General features: G+C 39.9%; 1 protein-coding gene across 15 annotated transcripts in view; it reads left to right on the top strand.

Annotated features, from left to right (window-relative positions):
• The window catches only part of DOCK9 (dedicator of cytokinesis 9), a 277,563-nt gene that overhangs the window by 256,219 nt on the left and 2,891 nt on the right, over positions 1-18,453 (top strand). For all 15 annotated transcript variants that reach the window (XM_055336137.1, XM_055336149.1, XM_055336142.1 and 12 more), the window contains 7 exons: positions 2,075-2,197; positions 2,917-3,030; positions 4,608-4,754; positions 8,737-8,947; positions 14,857-15,047; positions 17,746-17,846; positions 17,986-18,124. In XM_055336137.1, the coding sequence (XP_055192112.1) occupies positions 2,075-2,197; positions 2,917-3,030; positions 4,608-4,754; positions 8,737-8,947; positions 14,857-15,047; positions 17,746-17,846; positions 17,986-18,124 (1,026 nt within the window). The remainder of the gene's footprint in view (positions 1-2,074; positions 2,198-2,916; positions 3,031-4,607; positions 4,755-8,736; positions 8,948-14,856; positions 15,048-17,745; positions 17,847-17,985; positions 18,125-18,453) is intronic.

Below are 18,453 nucleotides of genomic sequence, written 5' to 3'. Positions count from 1 at the left end.
ATGTTGCTAAACATTCTGTAGTGCACAGGAAAGACCCCAGAATAAATTGTTGTGTGGCTCAAAATATCATTAGTGTCACTCTGGAGACTATATTCTATAAAGTTGGGGTGGTAATCCTCTATCAATGGAACAAAATAGAGAAGCCACACACATATGGTTCAAATGACTTTTTTCCAGTCATTCAGGTAATATATTTTCTTTGCTTTAGTAGAGCACATAGTTTTTTGATACCTAGAGAAGATCATTTTATAAAATTCTTCTTGTTTTTTTTTCTTTTCCTTTTTTTAAAATTTAAATTCAGTTAGTTAACATATACTGTAATGAATACAACCAGTACTCATTACATCATGTGCCCTCCTTCATGTCCATCATCCAGTTACTGCATCCCCTTACCCCCATCGCCTCCAGCAATCTTCACTTTGTTTCCTATGATTGATTACAGGTTCAATTGATTTTTGACAAGAATTCAAAGGCAGTTCAGTGGAGAAATGATAGTCTTCATCAGTTGGTGTTGGAACAATTAGACATTCATGTAAAAAAAATTAACCCATACTTTACACTATATTCAGAAATTACTCCATAGATCATAGACTTAAATGTAAAACTATAAAACTTCTGGAAGAAAACATAAGGAGAAAATATTTGTGGACCTGTGTTAAAGATTTTTTTCAATATGTAAAGTACAATCTAGGAAATAAAAACTTGATAAATTAAACTTCATCAGAAAAAAAATAAATAAACTTCATCAGAATTTTAAAATTCTCTTCAAATGACACTGTTAAGAAAATCCAGACATAAACCACAGATTGGGAGAAAATTATAAACCACATGTCTGGTAAATGACTTTTATGCAAAATATGTGAAGAATTCTCAAAACTCAGTAAACAACCCACTAGAAAAATGAGCCAAAGATTTGAATAGACACTTCACCAAAGCTATACAGATGAAAAAGAAGCACATGAAAATTTACTCAACAGCATTTAATGAAACCCCACTCAGATGGGCTTAAACAATGAAAGTTGAGTAAATTGACTTCCATTAGAAAATTCCAGAAAGATTGAGAGCAATCAATATGAGTGTTTAACAGAGTTATCCATGATACAGTCGCTTTGGGAGGGAGGGGGAGCTCTCCATTCTGTTACTAAGCCATATGGGCCCCTCGCTGGCCATGAGATAGATGTCAGCCCCAGTCAGGCTCTTGGCTGCCTGTCATGTCTGGGCCGAGGAGAACAGTTTGGTGCCAGCTTTGCAGTACAAGGTCCTAAAAGTCATCCTGATTGGCCCATTTAGGTCACATGTCCACGGATGATGAAACCGTGATTGGCCAGGAAATAGAGTCATGCTGATTAGATCAGTAGGTAGAAGCTTCCAAGGAAAGGGGGAGAGGTTGTTGGTGAGGCAGGCGTCATGCCTACCACGTGCCAACACTAAATTGCTCTGAGATGGTTAACTTGGGTTGAAGTCACACTTAGTAACTTCATGTCTCAGCATTGTTATTGTTTCCTAGAAAGGAAAAAAAAAATTTTTTTAAAGATTTCTTTATTTCCTTTAGAGAGAAAGCAGGGAGGAGGGGCAGAGGGAGAGGGAGAGAGAAAGAATCTCAAGCAGATCCCCACCGAGCACAGAGCCTGACAGAGAGCTTGATCCCACGACCCTGAGATCATGGTCCAAGCCAAAATCAAGATGCTCAACCAACTAAGACACTCAAGCGCCCCAGGAAAAAAAAAAAAATCTAAATTATATAAAGAAAACTAAACACAAATTGAGAGCCCGTGTGAAGCTATCAGTGTCAGTTTTTTCCCGTGGTATGTAACTATTACACAGTCATACAATGTGACCTCTCATTTCTGCTTGTAAATGGTTAAAAAATGGCTCATTAAAAAAACAGCATAGTGATGAGCTATTTATTACTAAATAAATAATGTTTAGAAATAGTGTAGAATGGAAATTAGTGTTTAGAAATAATGTAGTTTGGAATCTTCTTACTAGGAAGTGGTTAAGCATTCTGCAAAGAATTACAATGTCATGTTTCCTGAACACTCTTTTCTGGCCGCTGGCCTTCTTTTTTGATCAGGATGTACTCATGGAGCTTCTAGAACAATGTGCAGATGGACTTTGGAAGGCTGAACGCTATGAGCTAATCGCTGACATCTATAAACTCATCATCCCCATTTACGAGAAACGGAGAGATTTTGAGGTAATCAGAGTGGTTTGGTTTTTTCCTGTTTGAGAGGACAGTAGGGTGACACATACACCCAAACCTTACATACAAAGAAAACAAGCAGGCCGCAGTCAGAGATGACCTGTGGTCCCTGACCCTCCACGTGATGCTGGAGGTCACGATCCTCGAAGCCATTATACATGGCCCACATGGGCCCCACTTCCATATAGACCCCAAATCTAGAAATACAAGGTTTGGTAATTTTGGCACTCCACTTTTGAAAGGTTACCAAGGACAGAGTTTTATAATTGCTGGGTACCTTCTTCCTTAGAGCTCTTCCTTGGTCCACCTGTGTGGGAAGCTATTTGCCCTGCCATCCTTCCTGGGCTGGGGAGCTTGTCCAGCTTCTAAAAGAAGCTTATCAAACAGAGTAGGAAAAGCAAAGACTTAAAAACGTCATTGTAGGACTTTACCATCTCCGACATTTCGTGTTCGCTTGAACACAGAAGTTGCTTATGGCAATGTGGAGATTTGATGGGTCCTCAGTATGCAAGATGGCTCATTTGGTAGAAATAGATTATAACTGAAAAATGGTCACTACCAGTTGTGCAGTCAAGACATTCTTGATTTTTTTTTCATTTTTGTTTCTTTTACTCAAGTCTAAGGAATTTTTTATCTATGATTTCACTTAATTGTTTTTAAATGGATTCTACTAGTTGCAAATGGGAAGAAACGGGTTTTGTTCTGCTTTCCAGAGGTTAGCCCATCTGTATGACACCCTTCACCGGGCCTATAGCAAAGTGACCGAGGTCATGCACTCGGGCCGCAGGCTCTTGGGGACATACTTCCGAGTGGCCTTCTTCGGACAGGTGAGCCTCCTCTCTGTTCTGTAGGCCAATCTAAGCCCTTGTTTTTTGTTTTTTGTTTTTGTTTTTATTCTATAAAGTTGCATTTTGTAAATTTTCTATTTTCTATAAATGCTAATTTGATGAATTTGTCATATTTAGTATGATTCTTACCTTCCTCTGCAGTAAACTTTCTGCTTTTTTTCTTTCTTCCTGTCTTTTCTTTATTACTTTCTTAAGGCAGCGGTAAGTTCTCCCTCCATAAGACATTTTTAGCACCACCTTTGGTACCTCAGTGTGGTTTGCAAGTTCCTTTTCCAGTCTGTATGTATATCTGTCCAGTCATTGCAAACTCCAAAAAAAAATTAACATTTTATTTCATTTACAGAAATAAATCACCTGTTTTCCTTACACATCTATACTGCATGTTTTAAAACCAAAATTAAGATGTTCTGGTTTCCTTTGTTCCCTGTGCATCTCTTTTGTAGTATAATATCTCCACAAGTATATTTACCATTGTCATAGTTCAGAAAACCCTGTAGAACAGGGTTCATTTAAATTTAACTGAAGTTTAACCTCCAAGTCTCTAACATAATTAAATGATATTAAATTATAATCCATTTATTTAGGGTGTGTGGTTTTCTATGAGCATTATATAACCTTCAATTTATCCTGTTATGTCTTTTATAACTTTATAGCAATACCAGTTTACAGACAGTGAAACAGATGTGGAGGTAATTATAGTAAATGCGTAAAAAGCAAGTAATGTAGTGAAATTACTGCATCTAAACTCCCTAGTTTGATGTGGGTGTTATTTGTCTCATGTTAGCCTGCATTTTTTTTAATATATTGTGTTTTTTTTGCACCATTTTCTCTTTTATTTAAGATCAGAAACTTTTTTTAAAATTTATTTCAAATATTAACCCCAATCTGAACTTTAAAATTTTCAACCTTTTTCACTTCCCATGCAATCCTAAGCCTTGGACAGACATGATTAGTGCTAAATCACATGCTAACTGGTGATAGTGAAAATATTTTCTGATATTATGCTCCAGCCCTTTCATATTTTTCTCATAAGTAAAGTAAAATAGAACTTACACGATAACTTGTGCCAAATCTGCTCTGGACTGGAATGTTTTTCTGTTTATGTCCTAAAGTCCTATATAAATGGGGGCGGCCAGTGAAGGGGAGTGTGTGTGCATTTCTGAGGCCTGCCTGGAGCAGGCTGCTGAATCATTTCTTACTGAGCTCTGCTTCTTGGGAATGTGAAACAGGCTTGAATCCCATCATTAGATCCCAAGAGAACAGTCTTGAGTTCCTGATCCTCCATTTCACTCAATACTTAATGACAGCATTCTGGAATGAGTTTGCAGTTTTGTGTGTTTTCCTTTATCTTTGTACTCCAACTTCACATTATTATCATTTTCCTTCCTCTTCGGAAAGCCTGTTTAAGTAGGATTTTATTTTAGAATCATCCTCCCCTCTCCCTGCCTTTTTTTTTTTTTTTTTTTTTTTTAACCCTTATAACACGAGAATCCTTCCTGGGTGGTAAACCTGGGGTTTATGGTTGGAAATAGCTCTAATTGTGCTTTATGTCACAGGGATTCTTTGAAGATGAAGATGGAAAAGAGTATATTTACAAAGAACCCAAACTCACGCCTCTGTCAGAAATTTCCCAGAGACTCCTTAAACTCTACTCTGATAAATTCGGTTCTGAAAATGTCAAAATGATACAGGATTCTGGCAAGGTATGACCATGTTTGGAAATATTTTGTAGCAATATAATACTATACTGATTGCTTATGTATGATTGGTCATATACATAAATGTGTATGGGGGACAAAACAGGAAAAATTAAGAATGATTGGCCTTGAGTAGCAAGGGTATTTTTTTTCTTCTTGACACCTTTCTATGCTTTCTGATGTTCTACATTAAGTAAAGATTTCATCATTTTAAGAAGATATTCTTTTACAAAATAACATCTGAGAAGATATACCATTTTCAGTAGGATGATGAACAGACAGATAGGCAGACGGACAGGCCAAGGAAAGAGCTTAAGAGACCAGCACATTTGTGGGAATGAGACCTACTTTATATTTAGAGAGGCTGCCCTCTGCTGTATTGCTCTCATGAAGACCATTTCTGAAACTACACGAGTCTCCTGTATATTTATGTGTCCCACTGTTCTCTGGATATCTCCAGGAAGTTGAGTATCCCTTTGCTTCCTGAAATTCAGGCTGAGATAGAGCTCCTGGTTTTTTGCATTAAAAATATCCCCCTGCTCTCTAAAAAGCCAAACAAATAAATAAAAAACAAAAAGCAGAATCATACCCATAAATACAGAGAACAAACTGATGTTTGCCAGAAGGGAAGGTGGGGGGGGGATGGACAAAATGGCTGTAGGGGAAGAGGAGATGCAGGCTTCCAGTTAAGAGGCACAGCATAAGGAATACAGTCAGTGATACTATTATAGTGTTGTATGGTACAGATGGTGTCGTATAGTGCAGATGGTGAGCACAGCATAATGTATAGAGATGCTGAATCACTATATTATACACCTGATATGAATATAATCTTGTCAGTTATACTTCAATTTAAAAATAATAAAAATTGGAGTGCCTGGGTAGCTCAGGAGCTTAGGTATTTGACTCTCGGTTTCGATTCAGGTCATGATCTCATGGGTCATGGGATTGAGCCCCGTGTGAGGCTTGGTGCTCAACAGGAAATCGGCTTGAAGATTTTCTCCCCCTGCTCACGCCCGCACACACATACTCTCTCTCTAAAATTAATAAGTAAATCTTTTTTAAAAAATAAAAAATAATGTAAATAAGTAAATATTAAATACTAAGCAAACAAAAATATTCAATATTAAGCAAACTAAAACCTGCTCAATTTCCAGCAATGATAAACTCTCCGGTCCTTCCAAGTTCACTGTTTTGGAGAATCCCTAGTTCCTTTTGCATCCTGAGCCCTGCTTTGGAGTCCCTAGACTCAGAAATCTGTTTCCCTGAGGTCCTTTTGTTCTTCAGGGAAGAGTCTTCCAGTTTTCTGCCCAAGTGGTAGAGAGAGGACAAGGAAGCAGGTAATTCTGGGTTCTGGATGCAGGACATGAGCAAAGGTTAAAGGTCCCACATTCAACCTGCAAGCTTCAACCTGCTTACCCTGTGTTCTGCTCTGTACCTTGCCCCTGCTTTCTGCTGAAACTGGTAAACCATTTTCCATACGCATTTTCCAGACCAGTTTCTCCAAGAAGCAACCTCTTCTCTCTTACGAGGCAGGGAGTAGGAACCTGGAGTTTTACCACCCCAAATAGACTTTGGCCACTTGCCCTGGTTTCCAGCTTCCACCTCTCCCGGTCACCCTAACCCATTGCCAGTCCTCTGTGGACATGAGACCATTCAGACTGCTGTTACAGACACCCTACACAGCACAGCTTCCACACGACAGAAACCTTTCACAGTGTGGCAGTTGGGAAGTCCCAAGATAAGGCGCCAATAGATGCTGTGCCTGGTGAGGTCCTTCTTCCTGATTCACAGACCACCGTCTCCTCACAGTGTCCTAACATGGTGGAACGGGTGAGGGAGCTCTGTGGGGCCCCTATAATAAGGACATGAACCCACTCATGGGGGCTCCACCCTCATGACCTAGTCACCTCCTGCCTCTCAAAACCATCACATTGGAGATTAAGTTGGGGGCCAGGGGTTGCAGACATTCTGTCTGCAGTAGCAGGCTTCTAAGACGTGCTCTGACTCACTGGCTACCCCTGTCTGTGGGGACTGAGACTAGAACTTCTATCAACACTAAGTGCTGTTTTCCTCAGAACTCTCTTTTCACCTGCATGGGAAAACCATCTTTCTACGAAGTTGGGTAGCACACCTCCATGGAAACACCTTTCAGAAATTCAGTAAACGTTCTCACTCACTGCTGTCTTCTCTCCTCTTTGCTTGGTGCTCACAGGTTAATTCTGCACTGAATCTTAACAGAGTTGCACAAAGGAAAGGGACAAACATGCATTGTTGGTCTGTTTTTAAGCAGAAACCTCAATACAACCTTATGAAGACCTACTTTTTTCTTAGATCAAATCACGTCTGATTTGCCTTCTCTCAAACTATAACCTTTTTCTGGGTCAACTTGTGGCTTTAACCTTATAACCTCTTCTCTGGGCTCTCGTGCATTTTTCTTCCCCCAAATACCGATCCTCTGCTCCTTCTGCTGATATGTACATACAACTTTGGAAATGAAAGACTAGGGAAATACCACTGAGAAGATAGGCAAGCATGTGTATTTGCACTGCTTTTAAATTGTTTCCACTAAGGAGAGTTATATTTCATAGGTTTGAGTACAGTTAACAGTGATTGGCCACATGGCTGTTTCTAATAGAAGTAATAACTCGTGAATTGTTGTGCTTTCTCAAATTCCAAAGTTTTAGGCATGTTCGCATCTATTTTTCATTTTTCTTCACACACATCCTTGTAGAGAGGACAGCGATGCCTGATAACTTGAGACTGACAAAACCTTCTTGGCCTTATTCGTTTGCTGGCCCCAACTCCAGAATTGTCTCCAAATTCTCTGTAGTCATTTGTCAGACCCTCTTTTATTGCCCTACAAGCTTAAATAGGATTCATATGTGTAAAACTGATTTGTCTCCCTAATAAATTAGCTGTTGTGCTTGTATGGGAAATGCCTACGTTTCATGTTTTGGCAGGTCACAGATGTTAGAGCACCGCTAATTGTAGCGATGCAATTGTAAAAGCATTTGTGTGCTGAGTTCATCAGGAGCTAAACTTACGGTTAGATGAGTCTTAGATTAGTCTGTACCTGTATTAAATTAATTCATCCACATCTGTTTACATCTAATCTGTCTACAGATTAATTACAACTTGAGGTTCTATGTGTTAAACATTGTTACTAAAATAAACATTTTTTTCTCTAAGCCAAAAATGTAAAAATATAGTTCGGGAACCCAGCAGAAAAATCCACATAGGGAGTCATTCAGCAAGAAAAATACTGTAATGTCTTAAAAAAATTCAAAGTCATGAAAAAAAAAGTGGAAAATTCTAGATTAAATATGATCATTGATTAGATTCTGGTTCAAACACAAATAGCTACATTTAGAAACTTTAATGGACTGGGTACTGAGTAATATTATGGAATTAAATTAATTTTATTAAGTAGAATATATTATGGTCTTGGAGGAGAATGTCCTCATGTTTAGGAGATCCTGGCTGAAGTGGCATGATGGATATAATTTCCTTTGAAATGGTTCAGCTAAAAAAAAAAAATGTCTATGTGTAAGTATGCATGCACACGTGTATATGAGTGTGTGTATTTGAAACAAAGCATTAGCAATTGTTCTAAGCAGTGGGTATAAGGGGGTTGTACTATTTCAACTTTTCTAAATTTTTCCAAATCATTATTTATTTTAAAAATTTATTTGAGAGAGAGAGGGGGCACATGCACACATGTCATGAGTGTAGGGAGGAGCAGAGGGGAGGGACAAGCAGACTCCCTGCTGAGTAATGCGGAGACCAAGGGGTGGTCGTGTTTGGTTCAATCTCACAAGATCATGACTGAGCCCAAATCAAGAGTCAGATGCTTAATCAACTGAGCCACCCAGGTGCTGCTCCAAATCTTTTATTAATAAAAAGTAGAGAGATAAGCTTAGGGGTGCTTGGAAAGAGTCCTTCAAATAGCATTGCACCAGTCTCCATTTTTTTTATTCATTTAAAGGTCAACCCGAAGGATCTGGATTCTAAGTATGCATACATCCAGGTGACTCATGTGATCCCATTCTTCGATGAGAAAGAATTGCAAGAAAGGAAGACGGAGTTTGAGCGATCTCATAACATTCGCCGCTTCATGTTTGAGATGCCCTTCACTCAGACGGGGAAGAGACAGGGCGGGGTTGAGGAGCAGTGCAAACGGCGCACCATACTGACAGGTACTGTCTCTCCGGCCTCTTCCTTGAAGAGTTACATGCAGACATTAGCCTGGACACTGAGATAAAGAGTTCTCCAGAAGAATCCGGAATCTTGAAGAATGAAGGGCCCTTCGAGCTTAGTTAACTTTCCTCACAGATCCGTTTCAGTTTAAATTTATCTTATGCTTACTTTGGAATACTTCTGACCTTTTTCTACTGATCTGTTAGCATTTCCTTCTACTACTAGACCAGAAGTTCATATCCAAAGTCAAGTCACTGGCCCTTTTTAGAATCTGATGAAAGCAGTGGGCCCTTACCTCCTCAGAGTGCTTTTGCACACAATTTCAGGTGATTTACATACTGTCTGAAACCATGTGGACTCACTCCTTAGGCCCAGGGCCCTAAGAGCCCCTGCACACAGTTCCATGGCCCCCTCACAGGAAGGGACCCCTTCCATATCTTTATCACATAGGTCCCAGCATGAACCTGCTCTGAGATTTTAGGCTGAGTGAATAAATGGGATATGAGACTGGAGCCCTTCCACCTCATCTCTGAGAGGTTGGCTGGACAACCTCAGCTTGAAAATCTCCACTACCAGGAAGCTCACTGCATTCAGAGGGTATCCATTTGACTGACTATGTTTGTTTGTTTTTTTAAGGTTTTATTTATTTATTTATTTAACAGAGAGAATGAGAGAGCACAAATAGGGGGAACAGCAAAGGGTGAGGGAGAAGCAGACTCCCCACTGAGTAGGGAGCCCAACATGGGGCTCAATCCCAGGACCCTGGAATCATGACCTGAGCCAAAGGCAGATGCTTAATCAACTGAGCCACGCAGGCGTCCCTGTGACTAAGTTTTATTAGATCTTTGACACAGTTTAACCATCAATAACCATTCTCAGAAATGTGTTTTGCATCATTTCCCAGTTCCTAAGAGTTTAGAGTCATCTTGGAAGTCATTTTTACTTTCTTTAGGGGAGCTTGACCCACTTGCTCTTGGATTAGGGTCAGCACCCTGACTAGGATAACCTAAAATAGAACTTTCTTGACTTAAAAAAAAAAAAAAATCAGTGAGAAGATCTGCTTAGAAAGCCAGTTATGTCTACATCCAGTATTTCAAAGAGTGATAGTTAAGCTGAACCAGGAAATCATGTATGGCTTGTCGAGAGGTTGATGTTGCTGGCTGTTCTGCATGGCCAATCATATGGACCCCTGTAATGACCAGTGGAAGGAACACCGTTAAGATGCCACATCTCACATGAGGCTCCTCTCCCACTGCTGAATTGGACACTTTTGATGGGTGAATTTGTATCTCAGTAAAAAAAAAAAAAAAAAAAAAGACTATGACTCATTGTAAAATAGCTTAGAATAGCATATTACAGAGAATTTTTTTACCCTTCCTAGGAAGGAACAGAGATAAAAGTTAAAAAAAAAAAAAGCCTACATTCATAAAGAGCATCTAGTCCTGCTTTTAGAGTAAAAATAATGTGTAAAGCACAATTTTGTCCCTAAAAATGGTAGCACCTCCCCAGATATAAGTGAGTTGTTTTTCTAATGGACACAGTAGCAAATTCTCCTTATTAGACAAGATAACTACATTTCTAGGTGGAGTCATTTTGCTAGCTTATGGTGTTTATCTCTATAGCTGTCATGACTTTAAATCACTGCTTATCACACTGTTACTGGTCCTGCAGCATCAGCATCATCAGGGAACTTAGGAGAAACACAGATTCTCAGGCCCCACCCAGCCCTACTGAATCAGAAACTCTGGGTCTGGGGCCCAGCTAGCTGTGTTTAGCAAGCCCCCAGGTGATTGTGTTGCTGCTTTAAATAAACCAAGTTCACTGATGAGTTAGGGTCAGGAATTTTTATTAGGATTATTCTGCTCAGGTAGCATTACTGATTCATAAACAGTTATTACCATAGGGTGTTTTCTGGCCAGATTTCCTTCAGGGTTACAGTTTACCATTTTGTCAGGAAAATATTTTTGATTAGCTTAACATGAGCAAAGGTCCCTACCTGCCAGAACAGAGGAGACAGAAAGTATCCCCACTGCAGAGAGAGGTAAAGTAGACATGCAGGTTATTGGCTCGGCTGTGAGGATGAGAACATGGGGGCAGAATAGAGCATGAGCCTGAGTCCTGCAGACCTGGGTCAGTCTTCACTATGTGATCTTGGGCAAGTCACTTACTTTCTTATCTGTAATATGAGAGTTATACTACCCACCTTGTGTTAAAGAACTTTGTAAATTATTCCCCAGAGGGGAAAGAATGTATTTACTTTCCTGGATCTTATCCACCATTGAACCCTTTGCCATTTGAGGTTGCTGATGAGCCAAAGGGGAAAGAAAAAATACAGTTTTAACCCTGAAAGATCTCAAAATATCGAAAGCATAGTATTGAGCAGCATAAAGATTTCGAGAGCAGGTTGTAAAAATGCTAGTAAAAACACATAAGCTAGGGGCGCCTGGGTGGCTCATTCAGTTGAGTTGAGTGTCCAACTCTTGATTTCAGCTCAGGTCATGATCTCAGGGTCGTGAGATGGAGCCCCACATCAGGCTCCACGCTCAGCGGGGAGTCTGCTTAGGATTCTCCTTCTCCTTCTCCCTCTGCCTCTCCCCCTACTTGCTTGCATGCTCTCTCTCTCTGTCTCTATAAATAAATAAATAACATCTTTAAAAGCACGTAAGCTCTATATCAACCTTCAGTTAAAGATACACAGAGCAGAATATTCTGAAGACTTTGAACTTGAGAGTTTCCCCTTATGTTATTAAGCCTTTAGGTTCTTCTTCCATTGCTTTATTTCAGACCAGACCTTTGACTGTCCAGGCTCTGGTGGAGCCCTGGGCCTCCCTGCCCTCTGAACCCGGTAAAGGCTCACTTCCCTGGATAGATCAGCCACTTCGCTGCAGTTGTAGGGTCATATGGAACACGTAGTGATCACCCTGCAGGCCCCTTTGCTGTAAATGTCTGAGCCTGCCTCCCTACTTGACCCCTCCCTCCCCCTGTTGTAGAACTGCTGTGGAGATTCTTCCAGTCGCTATTCCAGCATCTTCCAAATTCTGCCAAGACTCCCACTCAGGGAAGAAATATTCTCCTGCTCCTCATGTTCTATTCGGTCTTGCCAGACTGTGCAGGCACCCATATCTCTCAGCCATCTCTTCCTCATCCTCCTGAAAGGGCTGCCCAACACAAGGTCCAGCCATTTTTTTTTTTTTTTTAAGTAACATGATGGCTCGCTCAGTCAGTCATCTAATCCTCCACCATCCAGGCCATTTTGCTCTTTCATTTAGCCATTTGGGTGGTAACACATTCATTAATTCAGCAGAATTTATGGAGCACTGGCAGTGTTCCAACCTGGTATAAGAACAAAATCAAGATCTGTCCAGTCTAAACTCTTCTAGCAGGAGGAGACAGACAATAAGCTATAAACATAATGGTAAATGTACCTGTGCCTTTTGCTTTTGTCTAGGACACACATTCACTTCCAACAATCAGGAATGTGAGATTGACTGGGGAGGGTTGCAGTTTAAATGGGGTAGCCGAGGGAGGTGACACCAATCCAGACTTGAAGAAGGTGAGGGGGTAGACCATGCAAACGTCTGGAGGGAGAAGTTGCTGTCAGGGCAAAGACCAGTGATGTGGGTGCTTGTACCCAGCACATTCATATGGGATGAGTGACTCTGAGGGAGAGGAGGAAAGTTGGAGCCAACAAGGAAGGCAGGGGGAGTCCCAGCTCTCATGGACCTGGTGGCTCAGACACAGACTCTCAGTTTTCTGTATTATACTCTCCTTTGCTCCTCTAAGTCTCCAGGTACTATCACAACACTCAGGAATTTTATGCTGAGTGAAATCCATATAGCCCATGGACACCTCACAAACATCTTTGAAATCAGTTTTTCTTTCTGAAACAATGGTGCTGTTACAACATAGCACTCAAAAATACTGTGATTATACCAATCATGTGTGTTTTGAAATGGCTAGTAGTCTTATGAAGCACTTCCACAGTACTTACAAATCCACTGCAGTGGCACTTATCTATAAAGCACTTTCTGTGGGGGCGTCTTGGTGGCTCAGTGGGCTAAGCGTCTGCCTTCAGCTTGGGTCATGATCCCAGGGTCCTGGGATTGGAGCCCCGTATTGGGTTCCCTGCTCAGTGAGGAGCCTGCTTCTCCCCATTCATGCTCTCTTTCTCTCGCAAATAAATAAAATCTATAAAAATAATAAAAAAAAAAAAAAACACTTTCTGTGCACATCCAAGTACACCTCTGGTTCCCTGGCTGGAAAACAGCAAGGCCCGGTTCTTGTCACACTATCAAAGAAGTGTTAAATTCAAAGAAGATTTATCAATCCTAGTGCTATAATTTAAAAACTGTATCCATAAGGAATGTAAAAGAAATAGGAGAGTAGACCTTTGGCCTTAGACTGATTAAAAAAAAAAAAAAAACATTTAGGAGACAGAACATAAAGACTCCTAACTCTGGGAAACGAACTAGGGGTGGTGGAAGGGGACGAGGGCGGGGGGTGGGGGTGAATGGGTGACAGGCACTGAGGGGGGCACTTGATGGGATGAGCACTGGGTGTTATTCTGTATGTTGGTAAATTGAACACCAACAAAAAATAAATTTATTTAAAAAAAAAACATTTAGGGTCTAGAACAAGTCTGTAGGGGTATGACAGTCAAAGCTGCAGCAGGTTAAACACCTCTCACTTTTCCGAACCCTGGATGGCCCATCTGAACTGTGCACTACATGGCGCTGGCCCTGTTTTCTCATTTTGTCCTTTCTAAGTAAACTCTCCCCAGCCACTTATTAAATAGCAGTGATCCAAACATAACACTCCCATCTTACTTTTTGTTAAAAAATAAAAGAAGCTGTTAAGCCTATTCATGTCCATTCATAAATATATATTAAATAGATATTATAGATACTCATATATCTTGTAAAGCAGCAAGTTAGAAATGTGACACAGACCCAAATTAGAACCAGCCATTATTCTATTCATTTTTAAACTAACTCTTTGGTGTTGATATGTTCAGATATCTTGTTGTGATAAATGAAAAACAATACTGATTGGCTTTTTGTAGGAAAAAAAGTACAAGAAAAAGTAAATATTTTTGTTTCTGTTTTTATTCATTTATGTTTCAAAATATATTATTAGTGTGATTTCAACAGTTTGTGAATTTCTGGTTCATAAAATACTTTGCTTGGAAATATATTCTCACTTGATATTTTTCATGGATTTCTCTGATTTGTGCAAACTCAAGCATGTGATTCAAAGATCTATGGAGAAATAATTTTCTCAAGGATTTGTTTACGGAACAGTTTTCAGGACTTAAAATCTGTTCTGTGATATCTCAGAACTGTGTACTGTTCTTTATATCTTCCAAGCCATCTTATACTAGCTCTTTCAAATCTCACAACTTCAAGGAAGGTAAAGCATTTATGGTTAAAAAAATTGAGCAGGGGGCAGCCTGGGTGGCTCAGCGGTTTAGCACCACCTTCAGCCCAGAGCATGATCCTGGAGACCCAGGATCGAGTCCCACGTCGGGTTCCCTACATGGAGCCTGCTTCTCCCTCTGCCTGTGTCTCCGCCTCTGTGTCTCCTCTCTGTATATTCTCATAAATAAATAAATAAAATCTTTAAAAAAAAAAAAGAAAATTGAGCAGGGAATGATAAATTTCTTCAAACACACACTTCTCACACTAAAGGTTAAAAGGACCCAACTCTCTTGTCTTCATATGATACAGCCTGTCATTAAACATATGCAGAGATAAAGGAAGACAATAGTCTGTTCCACAAAATACTGGCATGTGCCTTTGGCAAGCTTTGGGTTCCTTATCTATAAAATGAAAATACTAAGTACTTCTGCCTCAATAATAATAAAGATTGTGCAAGCTGCATAATAATTCTGGGATTCATTCCTCCACAGCAATACACTGCTTCCCTTATGTGAAAAAGCGGATCCCCGTCATGTACCAGCACCACACCGACCTGAACCCCATCGAAGTGGCCATTGATGAGATGAGTAAGAAGGTGGCCGAGCTCCGGCAACTGTGCTCCTCAGCCGAAGTGGACATGATCAAACTGCAGCTCAAACTCCAAGGCAGTGTGAGCGTTCAGGTGAGCCAGGTGCTGGGCAAAGCAAACCCCAGGGTAAAAGGTGCAAAGGCTCATCTGGACCTTGGTAAATTTCAATTCCAGCAAGGTCAAGTGTAGCTTCCTAGCTTACCTGGTGATCCCAGTTACCTTCTAGTATCTATGCAGTTTCCTCTGATACCAGAGGGGGGCAGTAGAATGAAGTCCCCCACCTGACCCAACTTGTAAGAGTGTCCCCTGAGCTGTCTGAGAGACAGCTAGCTGAGAGAGAGCTCTCCACACCAACCTGATTTTTCAGTTTGGGAAATTCTAGGGGCCAAACCAGAAGCATCAAGACTCTTCTAAATATAAAGAAGTGTACATAGCTGTAGGTTTCCTTACAAAACTGTTGTTTTCTGGTTTCTATAAAAATCATATCTGAAAAAGTACCCTAAGTTTCACTCTCTTAATGATATGTTTTGACTAACAGAAATTCTTCATTTTAGTATAAATTAATTAATTTTTCCTTATTGGAAAATTAATATTTCCTTAAAGGAAATTAATATTTCCTTTCCTTAATTGGTAGCATTTTTGTGTTCTCTCTAAGAACTTGGTTCTTAAATCTGTCTCAAAAGCAGTCTATGTTTCCTTCCTTTGTTTAGCATTCCTATATAGATCTGCAATCCATCTAGAATTGATTTTTGTATGTATAACAGATAAGGGTCAAGATACATTTTTTTCCATTTAGCTATCTAAGCAACGTGCACCATTTATGGAGAAGATCATCTTTGATCTAAGTCCTGATTACACATATGTGTCCAGTTGTGAAAATTCAACAAGCTATACACTCATGATAGATGTACCTTTTTGTTTGTATATTATACTTCAAAATACCTGATTTTTAAGTATCTTTTATGATTTCCTAGGAAATTGGTAAATGTTAAATCACCTTCTTCTAGTGATTAGTATGCTTCTTACTTTGATTTTAAGAATATATATATAATTCTAGCATATGCTTTACATGCACACACATACATATACACCTATCCTTATATCCAATCTTTTCTCTTTCAAAATGGGTGCATTTATGAAAGTTGCATGTGGACTGTAATGTGTGTTAGGGGTTTTTTGGTTCATTTTCTAGAATCAGTTCTTGTCACCTTTTTATCAAATCCATACTGGATTGTTGCCTAATGTTTTCTAAATGTCATTCACCACAGAAGTACTTAACATGTTTCAACCTCTTCCCTCATGATCTGAAAGACTTAAATACCAAAATAAGTTATCAAGTGAATATGATAAATATTCCAGCACATGAGTGATTATATAATGGGGTCAGAGGTCACAATTTTCTGTAGCTAAAAAACAAAACCACTCAATAACATAGCTTAGGAACATCCAGCCTCTATCAGAACACCAGCAGAGGGGTGTGGCTCCAGTAAAGGGTGAGGCTGGACAGACCAAGCTTTCTAAAGGGCAAAATGTGCCCTGCCATTTAACAGTGGCCTTAGAGTTTTATAAATAACCAGTCATCTTAAAAAGCAAAGATCATCATTCCATGATAAGGAGATTTTTATACACGTGTGCCCACCAAGGTAATAATAACAAATTGCAGCCATAGGAAATGAACTTTACCATTTTATTTCTATATTTCTGTAATTCTTTCATTAAGAGCCTCTCTGGGGTTCCTCTTATATAGGACAGAGCCATCAGGGTGGCTGTACTCCAAGATCTGATTATGTTAGACCTTATGAAGTCTTGTCAGCTTTTCTCTTTACATGTCCTTAAAATTATTGAGTAGATTCTGTTATTTTGGATAATTGGTCATTTCAGTCATGTTCAAGTCGTTAACATACAACACCACTCCATGAAATACCAGTGTAATGACACCTGCAATCGTCACAGAAGGTTAGCTAGTTGTTCCTGTCTTGAAGGGCCTACTTCCCACCACTGTGGCCCCCTGTCTCCCCCCCCCACCTCTGGTTCTCCTGTCCATACTGCACAAGTCCTGTCCACTGTGGATCAGAATCACAGCCCAGCTCCTTCATGTGGTTAAGCTGTTTCTCACGCTGTCTCAGAGGCGTGGGGCTTTCTCCTTCCCATCCAGTGGGTCTAACCTTCCTGCTCTACACATACCCATGTATCTTGACTTACCCAACTACAGAGAGCTCTTCTTAGCTAATTGAGAGATGCAGGGTTCTGGTTCTGGTTGCTAAATGCCCCTACTCTTTGGCATTCCAGCACATTTCAAATGGTTACTTCATTTGAAGGTAGCAAGTCAGTTTGCTCATGCCTATCTATACAGTTCAAGGAGGTAAATGGTTGGTTTTTAAAAACTGGCCAATATACTATATTTATATCCTTCAGTTTTTCACTGAACTCACCAGATGGACCTTTAGTTCAGTGTAGAGTAGCACAAATACCAGTGGGAAGACTTGGGCTCTGATCTTTGGTGTTTTACTTATTGGATGTTAAACCTTGAAAAGATGAGTCAGTTTTCCCAACTTTGCTTATTCCTTCATAAAGTGTGCCACCATCTCAAGTGCCCTGATGATGTCTGAAGTGATAACATCAAATGACATGTAACAACAAAGGCTTTATTTGTGGTTTCGTCTTTTGGATTGTCAGTTCCTAGAGGGTAGAGGTCATAACTAACTCAAACAGCATTTTTAGAACCTGACCAAATCAATGATAATGGTCATTTTTATTCGAACATAATTTTAAATCTTTGTTCTTTATCTAGGTCAACGCAGGTCCACTAGCATATGCCCGAGCTTTCTTAGATGACACAAACACAAAAAGATACCCTGACAACAAAGTGAAGTTGCTTAAAGAAGTTTTCAGGTAAAACACACTGAAAATGTCTTTCTCTCTTCAAATATCAGTCATTTCTATGCTCATTCAAGAAAGAGATACTACCTATTGGGCTCACTCTTTATCCTCAACACCCTTTTCTTTATTTCCCCCTCTCATACCATTTTAGGCAATTTGTGGAAGCTTGCGGTCAAGCCTTAGCAGTAAACGAGCGGCTGATCAAAGAGGACCAGTTAGAGTACCAGGAAGAAATGAAGGCCAACTACAGGGAGATGGCAAAAGAGCTTTCTGAAATCATGCATGAACAAGTAGGTGCCATGCTGGCATTCTCATTGTTATTAGTAGGCACACATTAATTGGGCTCTCAGATACACCCTGTGATGGCCTAAACCTTCTAGAATTTTAATATCTAAAGAATAACGTAGCATGCTACATCCTGCTACTTTCTGAATACAGGTTACTTGGGGAATGGCTACCAACTCACCCACCTGTTACTAGCCAATACGACCAGGGGAGAGCACCACCCATCTCCCTTGTGTCACTCTCAGAGATGACCATGGTTCGAAGCTCTGTCCTTCCCCACCCTAATCTAGTTCAAAACAAAACTCACATAAGAAAGAAATACCCATATTTTTTC

Source organism: Nyctereutes procyonoides, unplaced genomic scaffold (assembly GCF_905146905.1).
Source record: "Nyctereutes procyonoides isolate TBG_1078 unplaced genomic scaffold, NYPRO_anot_genome, whole genome shotgun sequence".
NCBI classification, from domain to species: domain Eukaryota; kingdom Metazoa; phylum Chordata; class Mammalia; order Carnivora; family Canidae; genus Nyctereutes; species Nyctereutes procyonoides.
This window is presented reverse-complemented; position numbering and strand designations above follow the sequence as displayed.